The sequence below is a fragment of the Pecten maximus genome, chromosome 7, assembly GCF_902652985.1.
Source record: "Pecten maximus chromosome 7, xPecMax1.1, whole genome shotgun sequence".
NCBI lineage: Eukaryota > Metazoa > Mollusca > Bivalvia > Pectinida > Pectinidae > Pecten > Pecten maximus.
In genome coordinates this window covers 13,448,401-13,473,031 of record NC_047021.1, presented here as the reverse complement: position 1 = coordinate 13,473,031, position 24,631 = coordinate 13,448,401, and the positions used below count along the sequence as shown (strand labels likewise).

At 34.6% G+C, this 24,631-nt stretch overlaps 2 protein-coding genes across 3 annotated transcripts in view; one reads left to right on the top strand and one right to left on the bottom strand.

Annotated features, from left to right (window-relative positions):
* The window catches only part of LOC117331669 (regulator of nonsense transcripts 2-like), a 42,239-nt gene extending 24,773 nt beyond the window's left edge, over positions 1 to 17,466 (bottom strand). The window contains exons 1-21 of the mRNA XM_033890498.1: positions 17,352 to 17,466; positions 16,357 to 16,816; positions 16,121 to 16,180; positions 15,450 to 15,603; positions 15,232 to 15,273; positions 13,311 to 13,395; positions 13,038 to 13,114; positions 12,658 to 12,738; positions 11,681 to 11,830; positions 10,897 to 11,114; positions 10,233 to 10,275; positions 9,724 to 9,855; positions 9,358 to 9,450; positions 8,047 to 8,086; positions 7,681 to 7,739; positions 7,434 to 7,526; positions 7,113 to 7,185; positions 5,663 to 5,833; positions 5,241 to 5,338; positions 459 to 544; positions 116 to 224 (exon numbers count right to left, since the gene is read on the bottom strand). Of these exons, the coding sequence (XP_033746389.1) occupies positions 116 to 224; positions 459 to 544; positions 5,241 to 5,338; positions 5,663 to 5,833; positions 7,113 to 7,185; positions 7,434 to 7,526; positions 7,681 to 7,739; positions 8,047 to 8,086; positions 9,358 to 9,450; positions 9,724 to 9,855; positions 10,233 to 10,275; positions 10,897 to 11,114; positions 11,681 to 11,830; positions 12,658 to 12,738; positions 13,038 to 13,114; positions 13,311 to 13,395; positions 15,232 to 15,273; positions 15,450 to 15,603; positions 16,121 to 16,180; positions 16,357 to 16,802 (2,310 nt within the window). The 5' untranslated portion in view covers positions 16,803 to 16,816; positions 17,352 to 17,466. The remainder of the gene's footprint in view (positions 1 to 115; positions 225 to 458; positions 545 to 5,240; positions 5,339 to 5,662; positions 5,834 to 7,112; positions 7,186 to 7,433; positions 7,527 to 7,680; positions 7,740 to 8,046; positions 8,087 to 9,357; positions 9,451 to 9,723; positions 9,856 to 10,232; positions 10,276 to 10,896; positions 11,115 to 11,680; positions 11,831 to 12,657; positions 12,739 to 13,037; positions 13,115 to 13,310; positions 13,396 to 15,231; positions 15,274 to 15,449; positions 15,604 to 16,120; positions 16,181 to 16,356; positions 16,817 to 17,351) is intronic.
* A 2,397-nt stretch (positions 17,467 to 19,863) lies between these two features.
* LOC117331668 (protein MCM10 homolog) overlaps positions 19,864 to 24,631 on the top strand; it is a 39,082-nt gene continuing 34,314 nt past the window's right edge. The window contains exons 1-8 of one of the 2 annotated variants that reach the window (XM_033890497.1): positions 19,870 to 20,009; positions 20,444 to 20,460; positions 20,502 to 20,546; positions 20,841 to 20,948; positions 21,091 to 21,192; positions 21,574 to 21,684; positions 22,045 to 22,407; positions 23,860 to 24,036. In XM_033890497.1, the coding sequence (XP_033746388.1) occupies positions 20,540 to 20,546; positions 20,841 to 20,948; positions 21,091 to 21,192; positions 21,574 to 21,684; positions 22,045 to 22,407; positions 23,860 to 24,036 (868 nt within the window). In that variant the 5' untranslated portion in view covers positions 19,870 to 20,009; positions 20,444 to 20,460; positions 20,502 to 20,539. Of the gene's footprint in view, positions 20,010 to 20,443; positions 20,547 to 20,840; positions 20,949 to 21,090; positions 21,193 to 21,573; positions 21,685 to 22,044; positions 22,408 to 23,859; positions 24,037 to 24,631 lie in introns of both variants that reach the window. The other variant, XM_033890496.1, reaches the window with a different exon arrangement.

Genomic DNA, 24,631 nt, shown 5'->3' with positions numbered 1-24,631 from the left:
ATACAAATATTATATATATAATGGCATCATGTATTGTAGAAAATAAATAGACCTATGATTACAGTAAACATTTCAGTGGACCTTACAAAGCTAAACAGTCCACCATTCTACCTACATGCCATTTGAAGTCTCCTTTGAGAAGCTGAACAAGGTCGTTCGCCACATCAGGCATGCAAGGATACAGTGTGGCCACCATCCGAGAGTAAAATGGCAGCAAGTCATACCTGCAGCATAACATCAAGTATGGTTTACATGTTTGCAAAATAATGTATTATTATATCTTATTCAGATGTTCACGAATATAAAGCTTAAAAAACAAAATAAACTAAATTCAGAGCATCAGAGTATCAGTAGAATTAATTGACAAGTTAAGAAACATTTCCATGATCTTTGACAGAGCTGCAGCTTCTATATGTAACATCCTTGTGACACTGGTATCCAAAGATAACAAGTCCTACCTGGTTCTGTGAACAGTGAACAACGCTTTCACCAGCTTCTTCCTGTTGGCTTTATTGTTGAAATTCATACAGAACTCTATGCTGGCCTAAAACATAGAGTCATTCTGAAACTTACTGAATGTACTCCTCAAATTCCTAAAATGATATAGTATTTAACACATACAAACAAGAAAAGCATTTTCAGAGCGTGTCTTAAGAAAAAAATTGTATACATGGTCAATTCTTTTATACATTATAGTTTCCTTGACTTTGAATTTAAATATAATCTGCTACAAATGCTTTAATATATTAATATATGTATTTATGTGGCGAATAAAAGTTAATTTCATCTTATGTAACAGTTATAGTGATGAAGATGATTTTACATCTGCAAATACAATCATACAGGACAGACTATTAAATGTTACTGGTCTCCAGGGAATTATGTCAAGATAATTTCCCAATGTATGAAGTTTAATGAAGTTAATAATTATAAGAAACATCAGCCAGGACGCAGGACCAAGTCTGACGTTGATAGATGGCTGTATGGACAGGATGACACAGGTGATGCAACAAGGCATTGTAAACAAATATTAAATACCAGTTTTATGTCCAGAGTAGGGAGGTGAGTTTAGTTATACTGAACACTTTGTCCAGGAATGTATTGTGTCATTACTCACTTTGTCCAGGTATATATTGTGTCATTACTCACTTTGTCCAGGTATATATTATGTCAATACTCACTTTGTCTGGGTATATATTATGTCATTACTCACTTTGTCCAGGTATATATTGTGTCAATACTCACTTTGTCCGGGTATATACTGTCAATACTCACTTTGTCCGGTATATACTGTGTCAATACTCACTTTGTCCGGGTATATACTGTCAATACTCACTTTGTCCGGTATATACTGTCAATACTCACTTTGTCTGGGTATATATTATGTCATTACTCACTTTGTCCAGGTATATATTGTGTCAATACTCACTTTGTCCGGGTATATACTGTCAATACTCACTTTGTCCGGTATATACTGTGTCAATACTCACTTTGTCCGGGTATATACTGTCAATACTCACTTTGTCCGGTATATACTGTCAATACTCACTTTGTCCAGGTATATATTGTCATTACTCACTTTGTCTGGTATATACTGTCAATACTCACTTTGTCCGGTATATACTGTCAATACTCACTTTGTCCGGTATATACTGTCAATACTCACTTTGTCCGGTATATACTGTCAATACTCACTTTGTCCGGGTATATACTGTCAATACTCACTTTGTCCGGTATATACTGTGTCAATACTCACTTTGTCCGGGTATATACTGTGTCAATACTCACTTTGTCCGGTATATACTGTCAATACTCACTTTGTCCAGGTATATACTGTCATTACTCACTTTGTCCAGTATATACTGTCAATACTCACTTTGTCTGGGTATATATTATGTCAATACTCACTTTGTCTGGGTATATATTATGTCAATACTCACTTTGTCTGGGTATATATTATGTCAATACTCACTTTGTCTGGGTATATATTATGTCAATACTTACTTTGTCTGGGTATATATTGTTTAGTTACTCACTTTGTCCAGGTATATATTATGTCAATACTCACTTTGTCCACGTATATATTATGTCATTACTCACTTTGTCTGGGTATATATTATGTCAATACTCACTTTGTCTGGGTATATACTGTGTCATTACTCACTTTGTCCAGGTATATATTATGTCATTACTCACTTTGTCCGGGTATATACTGTGTCATTACTCACTTTGTCTGTGTATATGCTGTCAATACTCACTTTGTCCGGGTATATACTGTCAATACTCACTTTGTCTGGGTATATATTATGTCAATACTTACTTTGTCTGGGTATATATTGTTTAGTTACTCACTTTGTCCAGGTATATATTGTCATTACTCACTTTGTCCAGGTATATACTGTGTCATTACTCACTTTGTCTGTGTATATGCTGTCAATACTCACTTTGTCCGGGTATATACTGTCAATACTCACTTTGTCCGGGTATATATTGTGTCAATACTCACTTTGTCCGGTATATACTGTCATTACTCACTTTGTCCGGGTATATATTATGTCATTACTCACTTTGTCCGGGTATATATTATGTCAATACTCACTTTGTCTGGGTATATACTGTGTCATTACTCACTTTGTCCAGGTATATATTATGTCATTACTCACTTTGTCCAGGTATATATTATGTCAATACTCACTTTGTCTGGGTATATACTGTGTCATTACTCACTTTGTCCAGGTATATATTATGTCATTACTCACTTTGTCCAGGTATATATTATGTCAATACTCACTTTGTCTGGGTATATACTGTGTCATTACTCACTTTGTCCAGGTATATATTATGCCATTACTCACTTTGTCCAGGTATATATTATGTCAATACTCACTTTGTCTGGGTATATACTGTGTCAATACTCACTTTGTCTGGGTATATATTATGTCATTACTCACTTTGTCCAGGTATATACTGTGTCAATACTCACTTTGTCCGGGTATATACTGTGTCATTACTCACTTTGTCCAGGTATATATTATGTCATTACTCACTTTGTCCGGGTATATATTATGTCATTACTCACTTTGTCCGGGTATATACTGTGTCATTACTCACTTTGTCCAGGTAAATATTATGTCAATACTCACTTTGTCCAGGTATATATTGTTTAGTTACTCACTTTGTCCGGTTATATACTGTATTATATCATTACTCATTTTGTGCAAGTATATATCGTTTCGTTACTAACTTTGTCCAGGAATGTATTGTGTCATTACTCACTTTGTCCAGGTATATATTATGTCATTAATCACTTTGTCCGGGTATATACTGTCAATACTCACTTTGTCCGGTATATACTGTGTCAATACTCACTTTGTCTGGGTATATATTATGTCATTACTCACTTTGTCCAGGTATATATTGTGTCAATACTCACTTTGTCCGGGTATATACTGTCAATACTCACTGTGTCCGGGTATATACTGTCAATACTCACTTTGTCCGGTATATACTGTCAATACTCACTTTGTCCAGGTATATATTGTCATTACTCACTTTGTCTGGTATATACTGTCAATACTCACTTTGTCCGGTATATACTGTGTCAATACTCACTTTGTCCAGGTATATACTGTCAATACTCACTTTGTCCGGTATATACTGTCAATACTCACTTTGTCCGGTATATACTGTCATTACTCACTTTGTCCAGTATATACTGTCAATACTCACTTTGTCCGGTATATACTGTCAATACTCACTTTGTCTGGGTATATATTATGTCAATACTCACTTTGTCTGGGTATTATGTCAATACTCACTTTGTCTGGGTATATATTATGTCAATACTTACTTTGTCTGAGTATATATTGTTTAGTTACTCACTTTGTCCGGGTATATATTGTATCAATACTCACTTTGTCCAGGTATATATTGTTTAGTTACTCACTTTGTCCAGGTATATATTATGTCAATACTCACTTTGTCCAGGTATATATTTTGTCATTACTCACTTTGTCCGGGTATATATTATGTCAATACTCACTTTGTCTGCTTATATATTGTATCAATACTCACTTGTCCGGGTATATATTATGTCATTACTCACTTTGTCCGGGTATATACTGTGCCATTACTCACTTTGTCCAGGTAAATATTATGTCAATACTCACTTTGTCCAGGTATATATTGTTTAGTTACTCACTTTGTCCGGTTATATACTGTATTATATCATTACTCATTTTGTGCAAGTATATATCGTTTCGTTACTAACTTTGTCCAGGAAAATATTGTGTCATTACTCACTTTGTCCAGGTATATATTATGCCATTACTCACTTTGTGCAAGTATATATTATGTCATTACTCACTTTGTCCAGGTATATATTGTTTTGTTACTCACTTTGTCCAGGTATATATTATGTCAATACTCACTTTGTCCAGGTATATATTATGTCATTACTCACTTTGTCCAGGTATATACTGTGTCAATACTCACTTTGTCCAGGTATATACTGTGTCATTACTCACTTTGTCCAGGTATATACTGTGTCATTACTCACTTTGTCCAGGTATATATTATGTCAATACTCACTTTGTCCAGGTATATATTATGTCATTACTCACTTTGTCCAGGTTTATACTGTCAATACTCACTTTGTCCAGGTATATACTGTGTCATTACTCACTTTGTCCAGGTATATACTGTGTCATTACTCACTTTGTCCAGGTATATATTGTATCAATACTCACTTTGTCCAGGTATATATTATGTTATTACTCACTTTGTCCAGGTATATACTGTGTCATTACTCACTTTGTCCAGGTATATATTGTATCAATACTCACTTTGTCCAGGTATATATTGTTTAGTTACTCACTTTGTCCAGGTATATACTGTGTCAATACTCACTTTGTCCAGGTATATATTATGTCATTACTCATTTTGTCCAGGTATATACTGTGTAAATACTCACTTTGTCCAGGTATATATTATGTCAATACTCACTTTGTCCAGGTATATATTGTTTTGTTACTCACTTTGTCCAGGTATATATTGTTTAGCTACTCACTTTGTCCAGGTATATATTGTTTTGTTACTCACTTTGTCCAGTAGGTCCCTGTTAACACAGTTTGGGAGGGAGAGGAGGTTAGGAAGTATATATTATGTCAATACTCACTTTGTCCAGGTATATATTGTGTCATTACTCATTTTGTCCAGGTATATATTGTTTAGTTACTCACTTTGTCCAGTAGGTCCCTGTTAACACAGTTTGGGAGGGAGAGGAGGTAAGCATCAAACTGCACCTTCATCAGATTGCCAGTATCTGCATCATCTTCAACTGTACAAAGAAATTGTTTTATAATAATATAATAGTAGCTAATAGATTGATACACAAGCTACTAAAAATTCAAATTAAGATACAATAATAAGAAAATATGTTAATATTTTGCTGCTCTAAACCATTTTTTCTGGGGAAGATTATTGTTTTGTATCAATGGACATATTCACCATTTCAACATGAAATTCTGTCATTAATAATATCTTATGATTACAGAGGAATCAACAATATGTTTAATGAAGAAATATGGATATAAATGATATTGTTAGTCACATAAAATCACAAATATCATCAACATATAGTATCTATCTAGTGTAAACTCACTGTCCAGATCATGAAGAGCACTGTAATCCTCTTCTGCAGCAGGTACCACCTCTTCCTCCTGATCTTTGACCTTTGCAGCCTCCTCCTCTGCTTCTTTATTCTCCACCTCTGCGATCTGCTGTTCTGTCTCCATTTCTCGCTCCACGTCTTCCACTTTAAGATTCTCCATGTCTGTATAACAACACATGGAGTTATACAGAAATATTCAAATTAATTTCCGTAGTGATTTAGTCTACAATTTCACTCTCAGAAACTTCTCTTAGTTAACTATTTTTTTGTGAAATGACGGGGTGTTCTTACCTTTTATCTTAATACATAATTATAATAAAATAAAATACCTTGCTCACTAATATTTGTGGTTTACAGTACTGTCTTATAAAACAGGAAATCTCACTGGAAACTTTATGCACACCATCCTAAGATCACTATCGATTCTTAGACTATTCAAGTTTTACCACCAGTTAATAGACTGTGTGATCAATTTAATGAAAGTTTTATCCTGTTTTGTTTGATGAGTTCCCTTTCAAACTGAAGCTGTCTTCTGATATATACTAACTAGAATAAATCCCAGTTTGTAAAAGAGAACAAGAGTTTTCTAATTAATTTCTTGCAAACTTCGTCATCTTTCCAAGAAACATCAAAATCAAGATGACATTCCTAGAGCCTAAACTACTAAGGAACATATAATATACATGTTGATGTTAACAAGGATGTAGAAGGAGACTAGATAGTATATCTATATGGGAGATCAACTCACTATGCCAACAAGTCAGTACCAGGTAAGTATAGAAAAATAAACAAGAGGCCCAATGGGCCTGTATCACTCATCTGGCTCTGCAGAAACTTTGAAGTTGATCTAGGTCATTTCTGATTACCACTTCATTCAACTATCAGATTAGGCTAGGTTTATTCATGTCAATAAACTTTCTAGCCCTTCATTCCAGCATACTCTTGGCCTAATATCAGGTCGCTTCGCTATTGAGAAATCATTGTTTCAAGATTTAATCATTTTTGACCCCATGACCTTTAATGTAGGTCAAGGTTATTCATTGAAACATGGTAGCCCTTCACCCCAGCATGCTACAGGCTCAATATCAACTTCCTGGGCCTTTTGGTTATTGAGAAGAAGGTGTTTGAAGATTTTAGCCTATTTGACCCATGTGACCTTGAATGTAGGTCAAGGTTATTCATTTGAACAAACTTGGTAGTCCTTCACACCAGCATGCTTCAAGCCCAATATCAAGTCCCTGGGCCTCTTGGTTATTGAGAAGAAGTTGTTGGAAGCTTTTAGCCTATTTGACCCATGTGACCTTGAATGTAGGTCAAGGTCATTCATTTGGGAATTCTTGAAATAAGCCAACTACACAATTATTCAAGCAAAATACTATTAAATCTCAATCATTCTTTAATTCTGATAAAAAGTGCTTACAGAGAAGACAATAAGCCTTACCTTCCTCCAAACCAGTTTCCACATCTTTGGTTTCATCCTTGACAGTGCTCTGTTCACTCTCTTTATAACAAATCTACAAAATTTTACAGTAAAATAATTATATTACACTTTTTTTGTAACATAAAATATACATTTCATTTTGCCAATTTTATTTTTATATCAATTAATAAAAAAAAAATACTTGACATGTGTATATTTTATTTCACAAACTGGTAATTTCAAATGAAATAGCATATTAGAATACATGTTTTAATAAACCAATGATATAATAATTAATATATTAAATGATTTGTAAAAAGTATGTTGATTGACTATACACACCCCTGGTATAAAAGCTCTGAGATCGGGCAGGGATTCGTAGAATGCTCTTGCATCCTCATCCTCAAACAGTGTACTGTCGCCGACATACTGAAACTACACCACACACCATGAAAGGTAACAGTGATCATAATTTATATTTTCTTATGTTAGTAGCCTTTATTATGAAACATAACAAAAGCAAAATGAAATATTTTTGATTTGATAAGAGTGCAATAATCACAAGACTTGATAAAACTTTGACACTAACCTCTGCATTCTTTGAAGGGTCAAACACATCAAACCCAGATTCCTCATCTTTTAACAGATCTGAAACATACCATTAAGTATCAGTGTTAGATAATCAAATACCTTTCCATGGCCAAGTCAGGTCATTGATTAACTTCAGAGTGTAGTGACAACATCAGTGGCAATTCATGAAACTATGGAAATTGAGGTACCAAGATTTTGTCAGAAGGAAGGACACATGGATAAGTTGGTTCCGTTATAATAATATATATCTCTTTACTTGATATAACTTAACATTAATACATATATAAATTTTACCAGAAACACTGACAGGTTTCACATTTATCCAGTAATAACACATCAAGTCAGAATCCAACTAAAACTTTACCTTCCTCTGGTAAGTCTGGCATGTCTTCATCCAACAAATCCTGTAACCATAACAAGGCATGAAGAGTTAGATAATGTATTACTGACAACCATAACAAGGCATGAAGAGTTAGATAATGTATTACTGACAACCATAACAAGGCACGAAGAGTTAGATAATGTATTACTGACAACCATAACAAGGCATGAAGAGTTAGATAATGTATTACTAACAACCATTACAAAGGATAATGTATTACTGACAACCATAACAAGGCATGAAGAGTTAGATAATGTATTACTGACAACCATTACAAAGCATGAAGAGTTAGATAATGTATTACTGACAACCATAACAATACATGAAGAGTTAGATAATGTATTACTAACAACCATTACAAAGCATGAAGAGTTAGATAATGTATTACTGACAACCATAACAAGGCATTAAGAGTTAAGATAATGTATTACTGACAACCATAACAAGGCATTAAGAGTTAGATAATGTATTACTGACAACCATTACAAAGCATGAAGAGTTAGATAATGTATTACTGACAACCATAACAAGGCATGAAGAGTTAGATAATGTATTACTAACAACCATTACAAAGCATGAAGAGTTAGATAATGTATTACTGACAACCATAACAATACATGAAGAGTTAGATAATGTATTACTGACAACCATAACAATACATGAAGAGTTGGATAATGTATTACTGACAACCATAACAATACATGAAGAGTTAGATAATGTATTACTGACAACCATTACAAAGCATGAAGAGTTAGATAATGTATTACTGACAACCATAACAATACATGAAGAGTTGGATAATGTATTACTGACAACCATAACAAGGCATTAAGAGTTAAGATAATGTATTACTGACAACCATAACAATACATTAAGAGTTAGATCATGTATTACTGACAACCATAACAAGGCATGAAGAGTTAGATAATGTATTACTGACAACCATAACAATACATGAAGAGTTAGATAATGTATTACTAACAACCATTACAAAGCATGAAGAGTTAGATAATGTATTACTGACAACCATTACAAAGCATGAAGAGTTAGATAATGTATTACTGACAACCATAACAAGGCATGAAGAGTTAGATAATGTATTACTGACAACCATAACAAGGCATGAAGAGTTAGATAATGTATTACTGACAACCATTACAATACATGAAGAGTTAGATAATGTATTACTGACGTTTTTACTACATGCCATCATTACATTTGTGGTATAAATCTTTGAACACTGTATCAGAAAATTCATACATTTTAAAACAACAGTTCCAACGATATACTTACTGAATACACAGACGTGTTGCCATGAAGCTTTTGATAAGCAGCTAATGCATTTTCATAGCTCTCTCGTCTCTCATTGCTCAGCTCTCCCTTTGTCTGAAGAAGACAATGCATAACATGTATTAACAAAATAATGTAATTTGAGATTATCCTTAAAACTAGTAGACTCACAAAATTATTTTTAATCTTATGTGAGAAATGTACACCTATTAGGTTATTGTGTCTCCATCTAATAATATACTTGTATCACCTAATCACTTATTAGGATATTGTATCTCCATCTAACAATATACTTATATCACCTAATCACCTAAGAACATTTGACAATATATTTGTATAACACTGAACAGCACCTCACAATATACTTACCTGAAGAGTCCTGCGATTGTGTCGCTCTATGTTTTTCAGGTCTTTATACACTCGTATCAGATGTTTACACAGAGACAGGAAGTAGTCCTTCATGAGATTTCGACAGGCCTTTTGCTTCTCGCGCTGCAGCATCTACAGAAAGAGTAATACATGGCATCACTGTAGACAATAACAATCTTTTCTTTAACTCATCTTAATTCAGGAAAACTGAATTTTAATACATTAATTTCTTTTTAATAAACCATTTGAAGCATTTTGTATCCATGGATTCAAAACTTTAGATGAAATTAAAACAGTGAAAATATCTGGGGCATGGATCTTTCAATTTTTTTTTTACCATTGTTTCAAATATCTCTATAATGATGTCAACTTCACAAATATTGTTTCAGTTTTTAAATATCTATAAAAAGACTTACAATTATTATTGTAACAGTTGAATTTTGCTTTTGCTAAATTATGTTATTTGATGATGGATATAGATATAGTCTGTCGTGTGAATTTCTTCTTACCTGACTTACTGGTATTTCAAGTGAATACTTTTCAGCAAGTAATCTATTGATATAAATAGAATCCATATATTAAGAACATGACACATTCAAAACTTGAAAAAAGACTTTCACTCAATTCAAATCCATGACATTACTAAACTGTTTTCTTCAATAAAATTTCAATATTTCAAAATACAGTCTAATTTAATTTTTATCTAATTGCTACTGTAACATAATCTAATTAAAAGTATTTGAAAAAATAACTTTCTCTTAGAGAGTATTAAACATATACAGTATATATATATATTTAAAAACCTCTTATCAGGTATCGGAGAGTGTATCAATTATCTACCACATGAAAGAAACTACAATTTCATAAAATAATATTTATTCTTTCATTATTTTAAAAGACGTTCTTGGCAAAAATGTTATATATGAGGATCAACATAGCTTGGCTTTTCAAAAACATGCTATTCTATAATCAGTGGCAGTATGCTTTAATATATTCAGTCACATAATTTTATAAATGATGGTCCATGTTTACTATCAGTTATGAAGTGGATACAGAATAACTGTTTGGTGACCTTGTGTTTGTGACCATAATCAGTCACCTAAACTTTAGGATAGCAGTACTGTCACCACAACCCAGCTCTCTGTTACAATATAAAATCCTGTGTAAACTTGCCTGTACTTCCTGGAGACTAACCCCATGTAGTCATCACCACAGTGTTTACAGAAACTGGACAGGATGGCCAGATTATTGTGTTCTTCATGGTCATTGTTTACAAGCTGCTCTAACTGTTTTCCCACCACAGCCAAACCCTCCTTCTTGGAGAATAGTCCGACAGACACCAACTCCGCAAAAAATCGCAGGTCTACACGATATTTACTGGGGTTGCTGATCTGTCAACATATACTACACATTAATGTGCACACAAAATGAAGGCAATGTATAGGAGAAAATTAGAATGGTTTCTAGATAACAACACTATCATAAACTTTGTAGCAGGATTTGTTTTGCCTGTTGTCTAATATTTGCTTTTTTCATATTTAAATTAATATTGCATGGCAAACATTAAACTGGCAAATTTTAGCTGAGTAAGTTATCACCGACAGTTAAACCATGTGTCATGTACAAAATGTTGGAAGTAAGGAAACTGAGGAACATGATTACAGGAAGCAACATGACATGTTTCATTATGACATAATATTAAATTAGGACTGTATGGTCTCCATATAAACCCTGGAAGGAGCTTAATTGTAAGGAACAAGTATTTACCATACATATAGACAACATGAGCAATGCTTATCCCATTCCAACGTGACATACATTCTTGTATCAGAGTGCATTAAAATATAGAAATGTACAGTTAACACAAATAATAGTCAGATAAATATGTTAAAACACATTTACAAATCAAGATAAGAAATCCTACCAACTTCTATTGTTGTTTTGAAACTGTTGTTACCTTATCATCCTTCTTTCCCAGAAGAAACTTCTGTATGTTTTCCAGCAGAGCAGCAGGAAATTCATGGTAACGTTGGAACATGATGCTACTGATGTGAACTGCACAATGAATATCTGACATCTTCAGTTTAGCTTCAGTGATGGCCGCAGCCTGAACAGAAAACAGCATTAGAGTGAGTTGCTATAAATTCTGTGTCATCGTTAAACAATATACAAATGAAAATGTGACAGAACTTTCAAGTGAGCCTTACATTTTAACATCTTACAGTTTGGTTTGTTTTGGTTTGTTTTTGTTTAACGTCCTATTAACAGCCAGGGTCATTTAAGGACGTGCCAGGTTTGGAGGTGAAGGAAAGCCGGAGTACCCAGAGAAAAACCACCAGCCTACAGTCAGTACCTGGCAACTGCCCCACGTAGGTTACGAACTCGCAACCCAGAGGTGGAGGGCTAGCGATAAAGTGTCGGGACACCTTAACCACTCTGCCACCGCGGCCCCTTACATCTTACAGACACAACCATTTGTAAGAAGTATGAATGGTCAAAACATGAAATAGACATTTCCATTCAAATCTAAGAATCATAATTAATTTTTGCAAGTCAAAAACAAACTCTTAAAGGTCTCTTGGAAGCCCTGGGTAAAATTAAACATTGTCATAAAAAAAAACACTTTTTACCATGAAATCCACCATTTCATTATGAAATAAGACATGTGAACATGTTTGTGACTTTCCAGAAGTAAGACTTTAAATACTGAATCTTGGAAGGAAAAGCATAATTTTGGAGTCTCTTGATGTAGAATTGACAGACTTTTCATAATACAAGAACAATTGTTCTCCAGGATCTATGTCCATCTTTCTATTGGTAATAGTTGTAACATCACCAGTACTGGTGATAATGCATGACATGGAGAAGACAAATTTCATGTGTTGCCTTTTTAATTTTCAACTTACTACCTGACAGGAGAGTGATATTACTTACCACTTCACCAACATATTTTGTTAGATTAAGGCCGTGGAACTCTCTTGTCAACATTTCTTTTTGGGATTCTGTCAGATTTTTCTGAAATTAAATTCATAAGAACATTAAACACTTAGTCTAAAAAGTTTGAATTATTAGGTCACTGTTGGTATACCAACCCAACCAAACATTTACTAAGGTTTGTACAAGTGGTGTTATGCAACATATATTTACCCTTGTCAAGATTGGTAATAGAGTAATGCTCATTTTAATAGACACTTGGCTTATGTGCTTATTGCCGAGTTTCATCTCTGTGACTATAGTCTTTTCTGTCAGCATCAGTTATACTGGCTTGGTGTCTGGGATTACAACACTGTACAATTGTGAGTTTACTAACTTACCAATTTCTTTACAAAAGCAGTGTTTTTCTTCAAGTTTGAATCAAGCTTCGTAAAAAACCTTTCATCTGGTCTTTGATCTGTTAAAAAAAACAAGTTTATTCAAATGCTATCACATTTATAAAAGAATGAAAAATCTAGATAATAGGTCGTTCAATGCAATTATGATATTTTGTAAAACTACTTTAGATTCCATTCCCTTTGAAATTGTATAATAAACGCTATTTATTTCAGTGAATTAAGAAAAAAAACATCAAGTTTCAGATCATAACAAACCTGCTGCAGCCAGATTCTGTTCTTTCAGTAGTTTTTTACTCTCTGTCCTTTCCTTACATTCAGTTATATAGTCTTGAATGCATTTCTACAAAAAAAGATATTTTTGAACTTATTAAGCACTTCAAGTGGAAATTAATATTAAGTATCTTGTGTATAACAACTATGAAAATTGCACATACAAGTAACTACCTGTACACAACATTGTGTAAAATAATTGTATCTGAAGACCCTGGTAAATTAAAGATCCTGATAGGATGATAAAGACAAAAGTTAAGATTTTGGTATGGTGAGGAAACCCTGGTAAAAATCTTGGTAGGGTGGGGAGATCGCAGTAAAGATCTTGGTAGGATTAGTGAGATTACAGTTAAGATACTGGTAGGGTGAGGAAACCCTGGTAAAGATCTTGGTAGGGTGGGGAGATCACAGTAAAGATCTTGGTAGGATTAGTGAGATTACAGTAAAGATTTTGGTATGGTGAGGAAACCCTGGTAAAGATCTTGGTAGGGTGGGGAGATCGCAGTAAAGATCTTGGTAGGATTAGTGAGATTACAGTTAAGATACTGGTAGGGTGAGGAAACCCTGGTAAAGATCTTGGTAGGGTGGGGAGATCACAGTAAAGATCTTGGTAGGATTAGTGAGATTACAGTAAAGATTTTGGTATGGTGAGGAAACCCTGGTAAAGATCTTGGTAGGGTGGGGAAACCCTGGTAAAGATCTTGGTAGGGTGGGGAAATCGCAGTAAAGATCTTGTAAGTGAGATTGCAGTAAAGATACTGGTAGTGTGAGGACACCCTGGTAAAGATCTTGGTAGGGTGGGGAGATCGCAGTAAAGATCTTGTAAGTGAGATTGCAGTAAAGATACTGGTAGGGTGAGGAAACCCTGGTAAAGATCTTGGTAGGGTGGGGAGATCGCAGTAAAGATCTTGGTAGGATTAGTGAGATTACAGTTAAGATACTGGTAGGGTGAGGAAACCCTGGTAAAGATCTTGGTAGGGTGGGGAGATCACAGTAAAGATCTTGGTAGGATTAGTGAGATTACAGTAAAGATTTTGGTATGGTGAGGAAACCCTGGTAAAGATCTTGGTAGGGTGAGGACACCCTGGTAAAGATCTTGGTAGGGTGGGGAAATCGCAGTAAAGATCTTGTAAGTGAGATTGCAGTAAAGATACTGGTAGGGTGAGGACACCCTGGTAAAGATCTTGGTAGGGTGGGGAGATCGCAGTAAAGATCTTGTAAGTGAGATTGCAGTAAAGATACTGGTAGGGTGAGGAAACCCTGGTAAAGATCTTGGTAGGGTGGGGAAATCGCAGTAAAGATCTTGGTAGGATTAGTGAGATTACAGTAAAGATCTTGGTAGGGTGGGGAAATCGCAGTAAAGATCTCGGTAGGATTAGTGAGATTACAGTAAAGATTTTGGTAGGGTGGGGAAATCGCAGTCAAGATCTCGGTAGGATTAGTGGGATTACAGTAAAGATCTTGGTATGGTGAGGAAACGCTGGTAAAGATCTTGGTAGGGTGGGGAGAATCGCAGATCACAGTAAAGATCTCGGTAGGATAAGTGAGATTACAGTAAAGATACTGGTATGGTGAGGAAACGCAGGTAAAGATCTTGGTATGGTGGGGAAATCGCAGTAAAGATCTTGGTAGGATAAGTGGGATTACAGTAAAGATACTGGTATGGTGAGGAAACGATGGTAAAGATCTTGGTAGGGTGGGGAGATCGCAGTTAAGATCTTGGGAGATCCTGGTAAAGATGAGAGAAATCATGGTAAAGATATGGGTAGAGTGAGGGAGTTCCTGGGAAAGACCATGATTAGGAAGCATTGATATAAAAATATTATGTCATGTCCTAGACCAAATTTTTGTTTATGTTATGTTTTAATCCGATTTTATCGTTACTAAATTCAGCTGATAAACTTACAATTTCTTCTTCCTTCAGTCGCTGGGCTTCTTCTTCTTTCCTCTAAAGTAAATAATTAAAAGCAAATGGATTCCAGACATTATTTGTTTGAAATGACCTTAATACATTTAATTTTACCATTATTTCAATTTCATCTTTAAACGGATAATGGTTAAATGCTGATAAAATTAAATTTTTATGAATAATGTGGATTTCAACTGAATTATAAATAAAAATACTTTTTCCTCCTCTTCCTTTTTTCTGATTTCCTCAAGTCTGATTCTTTCTTCTTCCTCCTCTTTCTTTCTTTTATCTTCTTCCTCCTTCAGCCACTGAGCTTCTAGATCTGCTGCTGAGCTCATCTGAGCTTTTGATGATGAAGATTTCTTTTGGCTGATTGAATATAAGGATATTTTTGAAATTTTGTTAGCTCTTACCTTGAATATGAGTAACATCTAAAATGTGTTTTTGATAATAACAAAGTCATACATTATCTTAATACAGTGGTTAACTATTACATAAGACTTTTCAGAACATCTAGGGAATATACACACTAAAACCTTGATATACTGAAACCTTATATAGGGGTTCGCCAACAAAGCAATGAACACATTGCTAATACCAGAATATTATAGTTAATGGACAATCTTGTTAATTTAGTAAAATCTCTTGTCTGGATATATATATATATATATGGCTATCAAGAGCTGGACAACATTATTATTGAACCTTAACACTTATCAATCTTGGCCTCTTTTAAGTTTAATCTCTCGCCCAAGACTCTCTATATATCTTCATAGGGAATCTCTCATTGGGCTTCATAAGTGGTGAATTGAACAGCTGATTGAGAGTCTGAATGAGTCAATAGAAATCTAAGGATATCACACGATATGCACTATCGTTAAATCACCTTTCCCTGCCATCTCCTTTCTCTCCTCTGTCTTCTCTTCTGTCCCTCACATCAGATTTCCTGTAACAAAATTTCAATATAATTACAAGGCAACCACTATCAATTACATTATACTGATAAAACTAAATGTTGTATTGACTTTTGGTGATAACAGTTAACAGTAATTTACATGTAGTTTGTAAAATGCACAAATGCATTGTAGTAACGGATGTGATGATTTTCTACATAATTTTTACCTTGGTGTGTGTTCTCTTTCTCTGTTGGTACCTCCAGTTGCACCCCTACCACTCCCTCTGGAGCTGTTGCCACTCTTTTCTCTGCTGCCTCCATCTCCTCCTCCCCTATTCCCACTCTTCCCTCCTCGGGCACCACCGTCACGATCATTCCCTCTATCTGATCCTCGTTCACTGGTTCGATAGCCACTGCGGTCATACTGAGAATTGTTTCGATTACGATTTGTCTCCCTCACATTGTCATGGCCACCTGACCCTGTCTTCCTGCTGTCATTCTTGCCGCCCTTATTTGGGGTTCCTGGTGTACTAGACTTTGTGCCTTTGGCTGTCACACGCTCATCATGTGCTTTGTTGCTAGCTCTGCCTTCATTGCTCTGCTTAGCTCTAGCACCTGAGGAGTGTTTAAATCCATTCTCTTCCTTCTTCTCAGTGCCCTCCTTTTCACTCATTGTAATGTATAAACCTATTCAAATGACAAGATATTTAAGAATAAGATTTCTGAACATATTCCCTTGAAATGTCGACACAACTATATCATGTCATCATATATATAGTGAACTAGAGTGTGTAGTAATAGGGTGAGATGTAGGACTATAGGGTAAACATCAATAGCATAACTATGATAAAGATCTGCTGGCCACGCATACCATTCAAGTAGAAAACCTACTGGCCATGAATATGTGGAACATACGGATACTTCAGAAACGATTTTATGCATCGCAGGTGTTTCACTTTTGACACATCACCGGTGATAATCAGTAAAAACATTGAAAATGTTCTGATTTTATAAAATAACAACATGACAACGAGATAAACGATTGTCTGTGAGGTTCTGCGAGACCGTTAATTTTGTAACTGGAAAGTGATCATGCAGTACATGTACGAAAGTTTTGGTCGGTTTCAAGTTTCAGATAAACCTGTCGTTTGTACATAGATTGTAATAAAACATGCATAGGTATTCCCCCATTTAAATAAATACTGGAAGTTTGACATTTTACCTCACATTATGGATGTTATATTATGGCATCAAATAAAACACGAGGATGAAAATGTTCTCGTTTGTTTACAAATTTCAGCAAATATGGCGTCTGCACAAATCCACATTGGGTATCCACAGTTTCGTACATCATCTTTGGTCATGTTATTTCTTAAATAAAATTTAATATTAAAATTCGATACGAAATAGTGAAAAAGTGGAACCAAGTCCTAATATGTTTGATCATAAAACAATTATTTCATATTTTGAGGAAAATCCGAAAATAGCGGAATATTATCAAAACTTTGGGGTGGTAGAGAATTTGTGTATCCCGAGCCGAGCCCGAGCTGAAGACCCGAGCCCGAGCTTTGGATATTTTCGTTTTTCTCCTTCATTACTGAATGGATTAAAGTGATTTTTTCTACAAAGATTTGATTTCAGGTTTTAAATCAATCCGTGTAAGTGGATTTTCATGAAATGTATTTTAACGTCCTAAATCGACGATTTTCATTTTTTAGGGGGAGAATTTGTGTAGCCCGCAATCAAGCGTGACTATTCATGTTTTTTGCTAATTATTTCCGATACATGCTATTATTGAGAAATATTACTAGATACAAACAACAAGTAAATATAGCTGATTCTAAAAATATAAATTTCAACATATATCTAATGTGACTTGATGTCAAATTTTGACATTTTTGTAACCGCGCCGACGATCAATGAACTCGCCGTGTTTACCGAGCTTTCACCGAGCCCGTGCTAAGGGCAGATAACTCTACCGATCCCGAGTTTTGTGACTGTACATTAGACAAGAAAGCAGGTAGGAAACGACCACGACCTTGTGATAGAGATGAAACTGATATAGTTCCCGCGCCAGACAGTAAGTTAACTAAGTTAGGTGATTCTGTACAATGTTCAACGCCAAGCACAACAATAGTTTCTCCAGTGAAATCTGATCAAATCTCTCCCCTCCATGATATTTCAGACATCGGTACTCCTAAAAAGCCCAAACCTAGGTCTAGATTATCTTTAACAAATAGGAGATTATCAAATATAATGGAAGAGAAGGAAGATATATCCAAAGACGTGGGTATTAAACAGTCAGAAGAAAATACAATACACAAATCCATCATACAGGTGAGGACCATCGGGTAGTATCAGTACAGGAGGTAAGTGGTAACGAAGTTTATATTCTTGATAGTTTGATAGGTATAACTAAGCAGAAAGATCATTTGTCAGCGTCCTTAGAAATGCAGGTAAGTTCATCATACGGGGAAAATAGGAAAATCTTAAAAACAATTTTACCTAGCATACAATAGCAAACAAATTGGGTTGACTGTGGGGTTTTTGCCATCGCTAATTTAGTAGAGTTTTGTTTTAATGGGTTTAAAGGTAGTGAAGAAATAGAATTCGACATAGATTATATGAGACAGCATCTAGTAAATTGTATTTCAAATGGTAGGTTTTCTAAATTTCCAAAGAAAAAACTTAGTAAATACAGAAAAAAGAAAGTTTCTCAAGCCTTAACTTATGATATTTGTATCGATTGTGAGTCAGATGGATGTCATATTTCTAATGTTTTTGATGATATGGTAAGTTGTGACGCTGGTTGCGATAGGTGGTTTCACAATAGATGTGTTTGTGATCAGTCAGATTATCATTTTTCAAGAGACAGTTTCGTTTGGCATTGTACTAAATGTTCGAAAATTCAAACTAGAATACAATAGGAAAATAGTACTGTAGTTGTATTAAAATCATGCAGTGATGAAAATATTTTTTTACTAAAAGAAATAGCTTTAGTAACAGATAAAAAGTAAACGAGTGAATTGGTTTATAACACAAATGAAAACTTTATTCTCTACGTAAAAAAATACAAAAGTACATATGGTGATAAAAATATTTTAATGTGATAAACAATAATGAAAAGATGTGTAAATATATATAAAATCATTAAAATAAAATGATATGGGCTCTTTGTAGAACTGCGTCCTCGTCGCAGAGCCCGGAAACATTCTTATACCAGAATGGCTAAAAGTTCTACAAAGCTCGGGATCGGTAGAGTTATCTGCCCTTAGCACGGGCTCGGTGAAAGCTCGGTAAACACGGCGAGTTCATTGATCGTCGGCGCGGTTACAAAAATGTCAAAATTTGACATCAAGTCACATTAGATATATGTTGAAATTTATATTTTTAGAATCAGCTATATTTACTTGTTGTTTGTATCTAGTAATATTTCTCAATAATAGCATGTATCGGAAATAATTAGCAAAAAACATGAAAAGTCACGCTTGATTGCGGGCTACACAAATTCTCCCCCTAAAAAATGAAAATCGTCGATTTAGGACGTTAAAATACATTTTAAGAAAATCCACTTACACGGATTGATTTAAAACCTGAAATCAAATCTTTGTAGAAAAAATCACTTTAATCCATTCAGTAATGAAGGAGAAAAACGGAAATATCCAAAGCTCGGGCTCGGGTCTTCGGCTCGGGCTCGGCTCGGGATACACAAATTCTCTACCACCAAACTTTGGCGCCAATAACGAATGTCAACAACACCGACGAGAGGAGGCAATGACTATTACAACACCGATGAGGAGCAGAATCGATTTGTAAATGTGCTGTTCATGTTATTTTGATGAAAGTGGTTGTCGTGAATTTATTATTCAGCTATTAAAAGGTACTTTTAATTTATTCAATTGTGCTGAAAAACTGGCGCTCCTAGCTAGTCTATAAAAGAAACTGATAGAGGGGGTGATTCAACCATTCTGATCTAAGATAAAAAGTTCTGGAAGTAAGCTCAAGACTTGCTCCAGCAAAGCTCCATGTTCCAAAATTAATTGCTGAAGAATTAATTAGTCCATTGTACCATATCCATTTCATAAATTAACCCAATTAAACCTACAACATTGCAGTATATTTGTTTACCCTTTACCAATGGCTATTCAGCCAAATTGTACTTGTGCTATGAAATGTCAAAAATAACTTTCAGCTATATATAACAGGAAGTAGTGATGTACAATCATATTAACATTTATTAAAGGATGATAAGGATATATTAGTTTGACTTGATTCTTCCCCTAATCACTCCCATAATGTGTACATTTTTTTTAGTTGACGTGGGAATTTGTGCTCTAGACCATACAATAGAACTAGAAAAAACGGACAGGAAGCAGGAGTATTATACATTGGACAAGAACTTCTAAAGGAATGGCAGGTTTGTATACAAATTTAAAACTAATTTAACAGATTTACAAACATGATATTGGGGTTTAAAATTGTCAAAACAAATCTGAGACTTCAAGAAATCATCATTTTCTGAAGATCTTAAAAATCTGGATGGGTGGATTAACTTGTATGATTATCATTTTATTTGGCATTGCAATGTTTATAAGATTAGAGTCTACTTGTCCCCTCAAACTGCCATGTCGTTGATTTGCTTAATCTCAGCTTCTTTACACTAATGATGCAGTAATAAAGAATGTGTAATATTAAACGGTTTACTTTTCAGAGGAGGATTTCGATGTTGAGACGTTAACAGCTTTGCTGGAAGATGATTCTGATGAAGATGAGATCCATCAGGAGAAAAATGAAATAAATAAACCTGACAAAAATCAAGGTTAGAAGTACACTATTCATTATAATCAAAGTTGTTGTGATTTCTGCATGATTTCAAAAAATTACTTTTGACAAATATTTTTGCCTCTAAGTGAATAATCAGGTAAAATTATTTTATGGTCTGTTTTTTCATATCCTGACAGATTCCGAGGATGACTATGATATAACAACATTAGCAGCATTTCTAGAAGATTCAGACAGCGATGAAGACAACCCAGAGAGCGAAGAAGTCTCCAACACGAAAGGTGGGATGATAATATACGTCATGTGGTATTTTACAGAATACAAAATAGCCTGTTTTCCAAGCTTAACTCTATATCTAGATCTGTGTTATGTTAATATGCTTAAAGTATGAAGTACATAGTTATATACTACAGGTAAAAGGCATCAAATGGATCCATGTACACTGAAATAATTTACAACTCTTTATTGGACTATTTTATTATCTTTTTTCTTGTCACGTAAAAGCTTCATTTCAAACTATCCCAGTCCAATGAGAAACATTTCATTTTCAAATTTAAGTTACTGCCAAATGAAAATCTAAATTTCCATGGAATATTCTGTATGTGGTTATGTACTGAAGCAGCACTTGATTCAGCAACAGCAATGTGTCTTTTCTGGCACAGGTGAGGTTGAATCAACTGAAGATACAGAAGGGAGCGTAACAGTTACAGAAGATGTGAACACAAATCAAACATCTCCTGTGCAGTCTGCTGAAACTATTGATAATTTACAGAGTAAGATATACTTTACTCTTGCCAACTAGGAAAATTATATTCAAATCACTACCTACATTGTCATCATCTTGTTTAATTTAAATCAAATTTGATGAAACTGAAAATGTATTCTAAAATGGTTTTCACATGCAGATGCAAGTTTAACTTAATCACACGCTTAAATGTATTAATATACCACATTATCACTCTAATTGTTGACTTCTGTGATGCTGGTAGGCAAATTAAAAAGATTAAGTGTATTTATCATACTCATAGAACTGAATATTTTAATTTTGAAGAGAGCATATTGAAATACAACTGTTCTACACAGAGACTGCTTACGATTTGGTGTATGACTTTATAAACACTTTTTTTCTGCAGATCAAATATTAATGATGCAGAAACAGATGGAACAGATGCAAAACCTGTTGCTGCAACAGTCTCAGAGTAGTCCAGGGGAAACAACTCCTAAAGCTGTACACAAGCGGCCAAAGTCAAAGCCAAGCTCGACAAGCCATGTACCTAAAACGTTATCTCCTACATTGCGTCCAGAAGGAAAACCTGGTTCTAAAGAATCTAAGTCAAGTTCTTTAAACAATGTGCCAAGGAAGTCATCTATATCTCACAGAAAAGATGGACTGGTTTCAAAAGATCTAAAATCCACCCGATCACCTCACCATAAGGCTACCAAAATATCTTCAACATCAGAAAGTATCAATAAAGACAAGCAAAATTCCAAACAAGGTAACTTTATGTTCCATCTTAAAACTTTACCATTTTACAGTATCATTCAACTACATGAAAGAGATCGTAGCAACTGTATGGAAATTTACAGCAATTAACATGTCTGGAAAAGTAATGGTCTATACATTTGATATGTTCCAAATGAACAGGCACCCTGTCTAGAAAACAGTGTTTCTGATTTAAGGCTTCAAAATACTCTAAGGTACATTGCAATTTTGGAGATTAACTTTATTTTTAAATTTGAATTATTTTAAGAAAATCAGAGAAGAGTTCTGAATGTCATTGTAGATTTTAATGAAATGCAGGGACACAAATTGTAAAAGTGCAATATTACCGTGTATTTGTACTTGGGATATTATTTTATTCCTAATGCCTAGTTAAAGCTTTTTAGCTCACCTGCCGAAGGGCAAGTGAGCTTATGCCATTGGGCATTGTCCATCTGTTCGGCATCAACTTTTTCCTTTAAACAATTTTTCTCAAAATCCAAGAGGCCTAGAGACTTGATATTGGTCATGTGTCATGCTGGGAAGAAGGGCTACCAAATTTGTTCAAATGAATGACCTTGATTCTCATTCAAGGTCAAAGGGGCCAAATATGCTGAAATATTTAAACAACTTCTTCACAACAACCAAGAGGCCCAGGGACTTGATATTGGACCTGTAGCATGCTGGGGTGAAGGGCTATTAAGTTAGTTCAAATGAATGACCTTGATCTTGATTCAAGGTCACAAAGGTCAAATATGCTAAAATATTCAAACAACTCTTCTATCAACTTCTTCTCAATAACCAAGAGGCCTGGGGACTTGATGTTGGGCCTGTAGCATGTTAAGGTGAAGGGCTATTAAGTTTGTTCAAATGGGTGACCTTGACTTACATTCAAGGTCACATGGGTCAAAAAGGCTGAAATATTCAAACAATTTCTTCTCAATAACCAAGAGTCTCAGGGACTTGATATTTGGCGTGTAGCATACTGGGGTGAAGGGCTACAAATTATGTCAAAACGAATGACCTTGACTTTCATTCAAGGTCACAGGGGTCAAATATGCCAATATCTTTAAACACATTCTTCTTTAAAACCATAAGGCACAGGGACTTGATCGTGGGCCTGTAGCATACTGAGATGAAGGACTACCAAGTTTGTTCAAATAAATAACCTTGACCTATGTTAAAGGTCACAAGGGTCAAATAGGTTTAAATCATGAAACAATGATTTCTCGATAGACCTGATATTAGGCCAATTGTATACTGGAATGAACGGCTAGAAAATTTATTGATATGAATAAACCTAGCCTACTCTGATATTTGAATAAAGTGGTTATCAGCATAGTATCTGCAGAAATGACTTTTATCAACTTCAAAGTTGCTGTAAAGCCAGGTAAGTGATACAGGCCCATTGGGCCTCTTTTTCATTGTTCTGTTGATTATAACAGGAAGCATATGAAATCTTTTGTAGAATTATCAGAGAAAGAACACAACCCTTTTTTTGACAAGTCTGGGGAATCCTCTATCAATATCAAGGAAGGATCTCCATCAGGTATGAGTAAATTGAACAAGACACCCAGCCGGAAGGAGCAGGAGAAATCATTGTTTGGGGACGACAGTGACAGTGACTGGGAAGGATTAGATGGAGGTGATTTCATTCTTACATAAAAACAACAGTTGATTTTACCCAAGAATATAACTGCAACTGGCATCCACATTGTTGGAATACACCCACCACATATATTTTTGCTGTATTTGGCAGTGATTGAAAACAGCTTTATTTCAGAATCTTAGCATGTGCGTCAATTTGACTGACCTACTTCAAAGTGAAACAATATTTAAAAGGCCAAACATATTTTGAACATTGTTGATACCGTTTTACTTAAATATGCTTTAGATGGCTGTTGCAGGATAAATAGAATATGTAGTCAGTGTCTCAAAATATAAGCTGTGTTTTTTGCTCTGGGAAAAAAAAGACAAAAATGTGGCTTGCCAAGGTTCGCCACTTTTGTCTCTTTACCCTCACTAGAATACAACTTATATATTAAGACACTAACCATGTATTCTCTGTGTATTACTGTTTGCCTTGCCTTGATAGTTGACAGAGTCTACACTAATTTATCATTAGATAATACAGAAAAATTACAGATAAAACAAAGTTAATCATGAAACAATTAAATTGAACAAATATTATGATGGTGGTGAAAATAATCAATGCTTTGTTTTAATTTGTGAAATATATG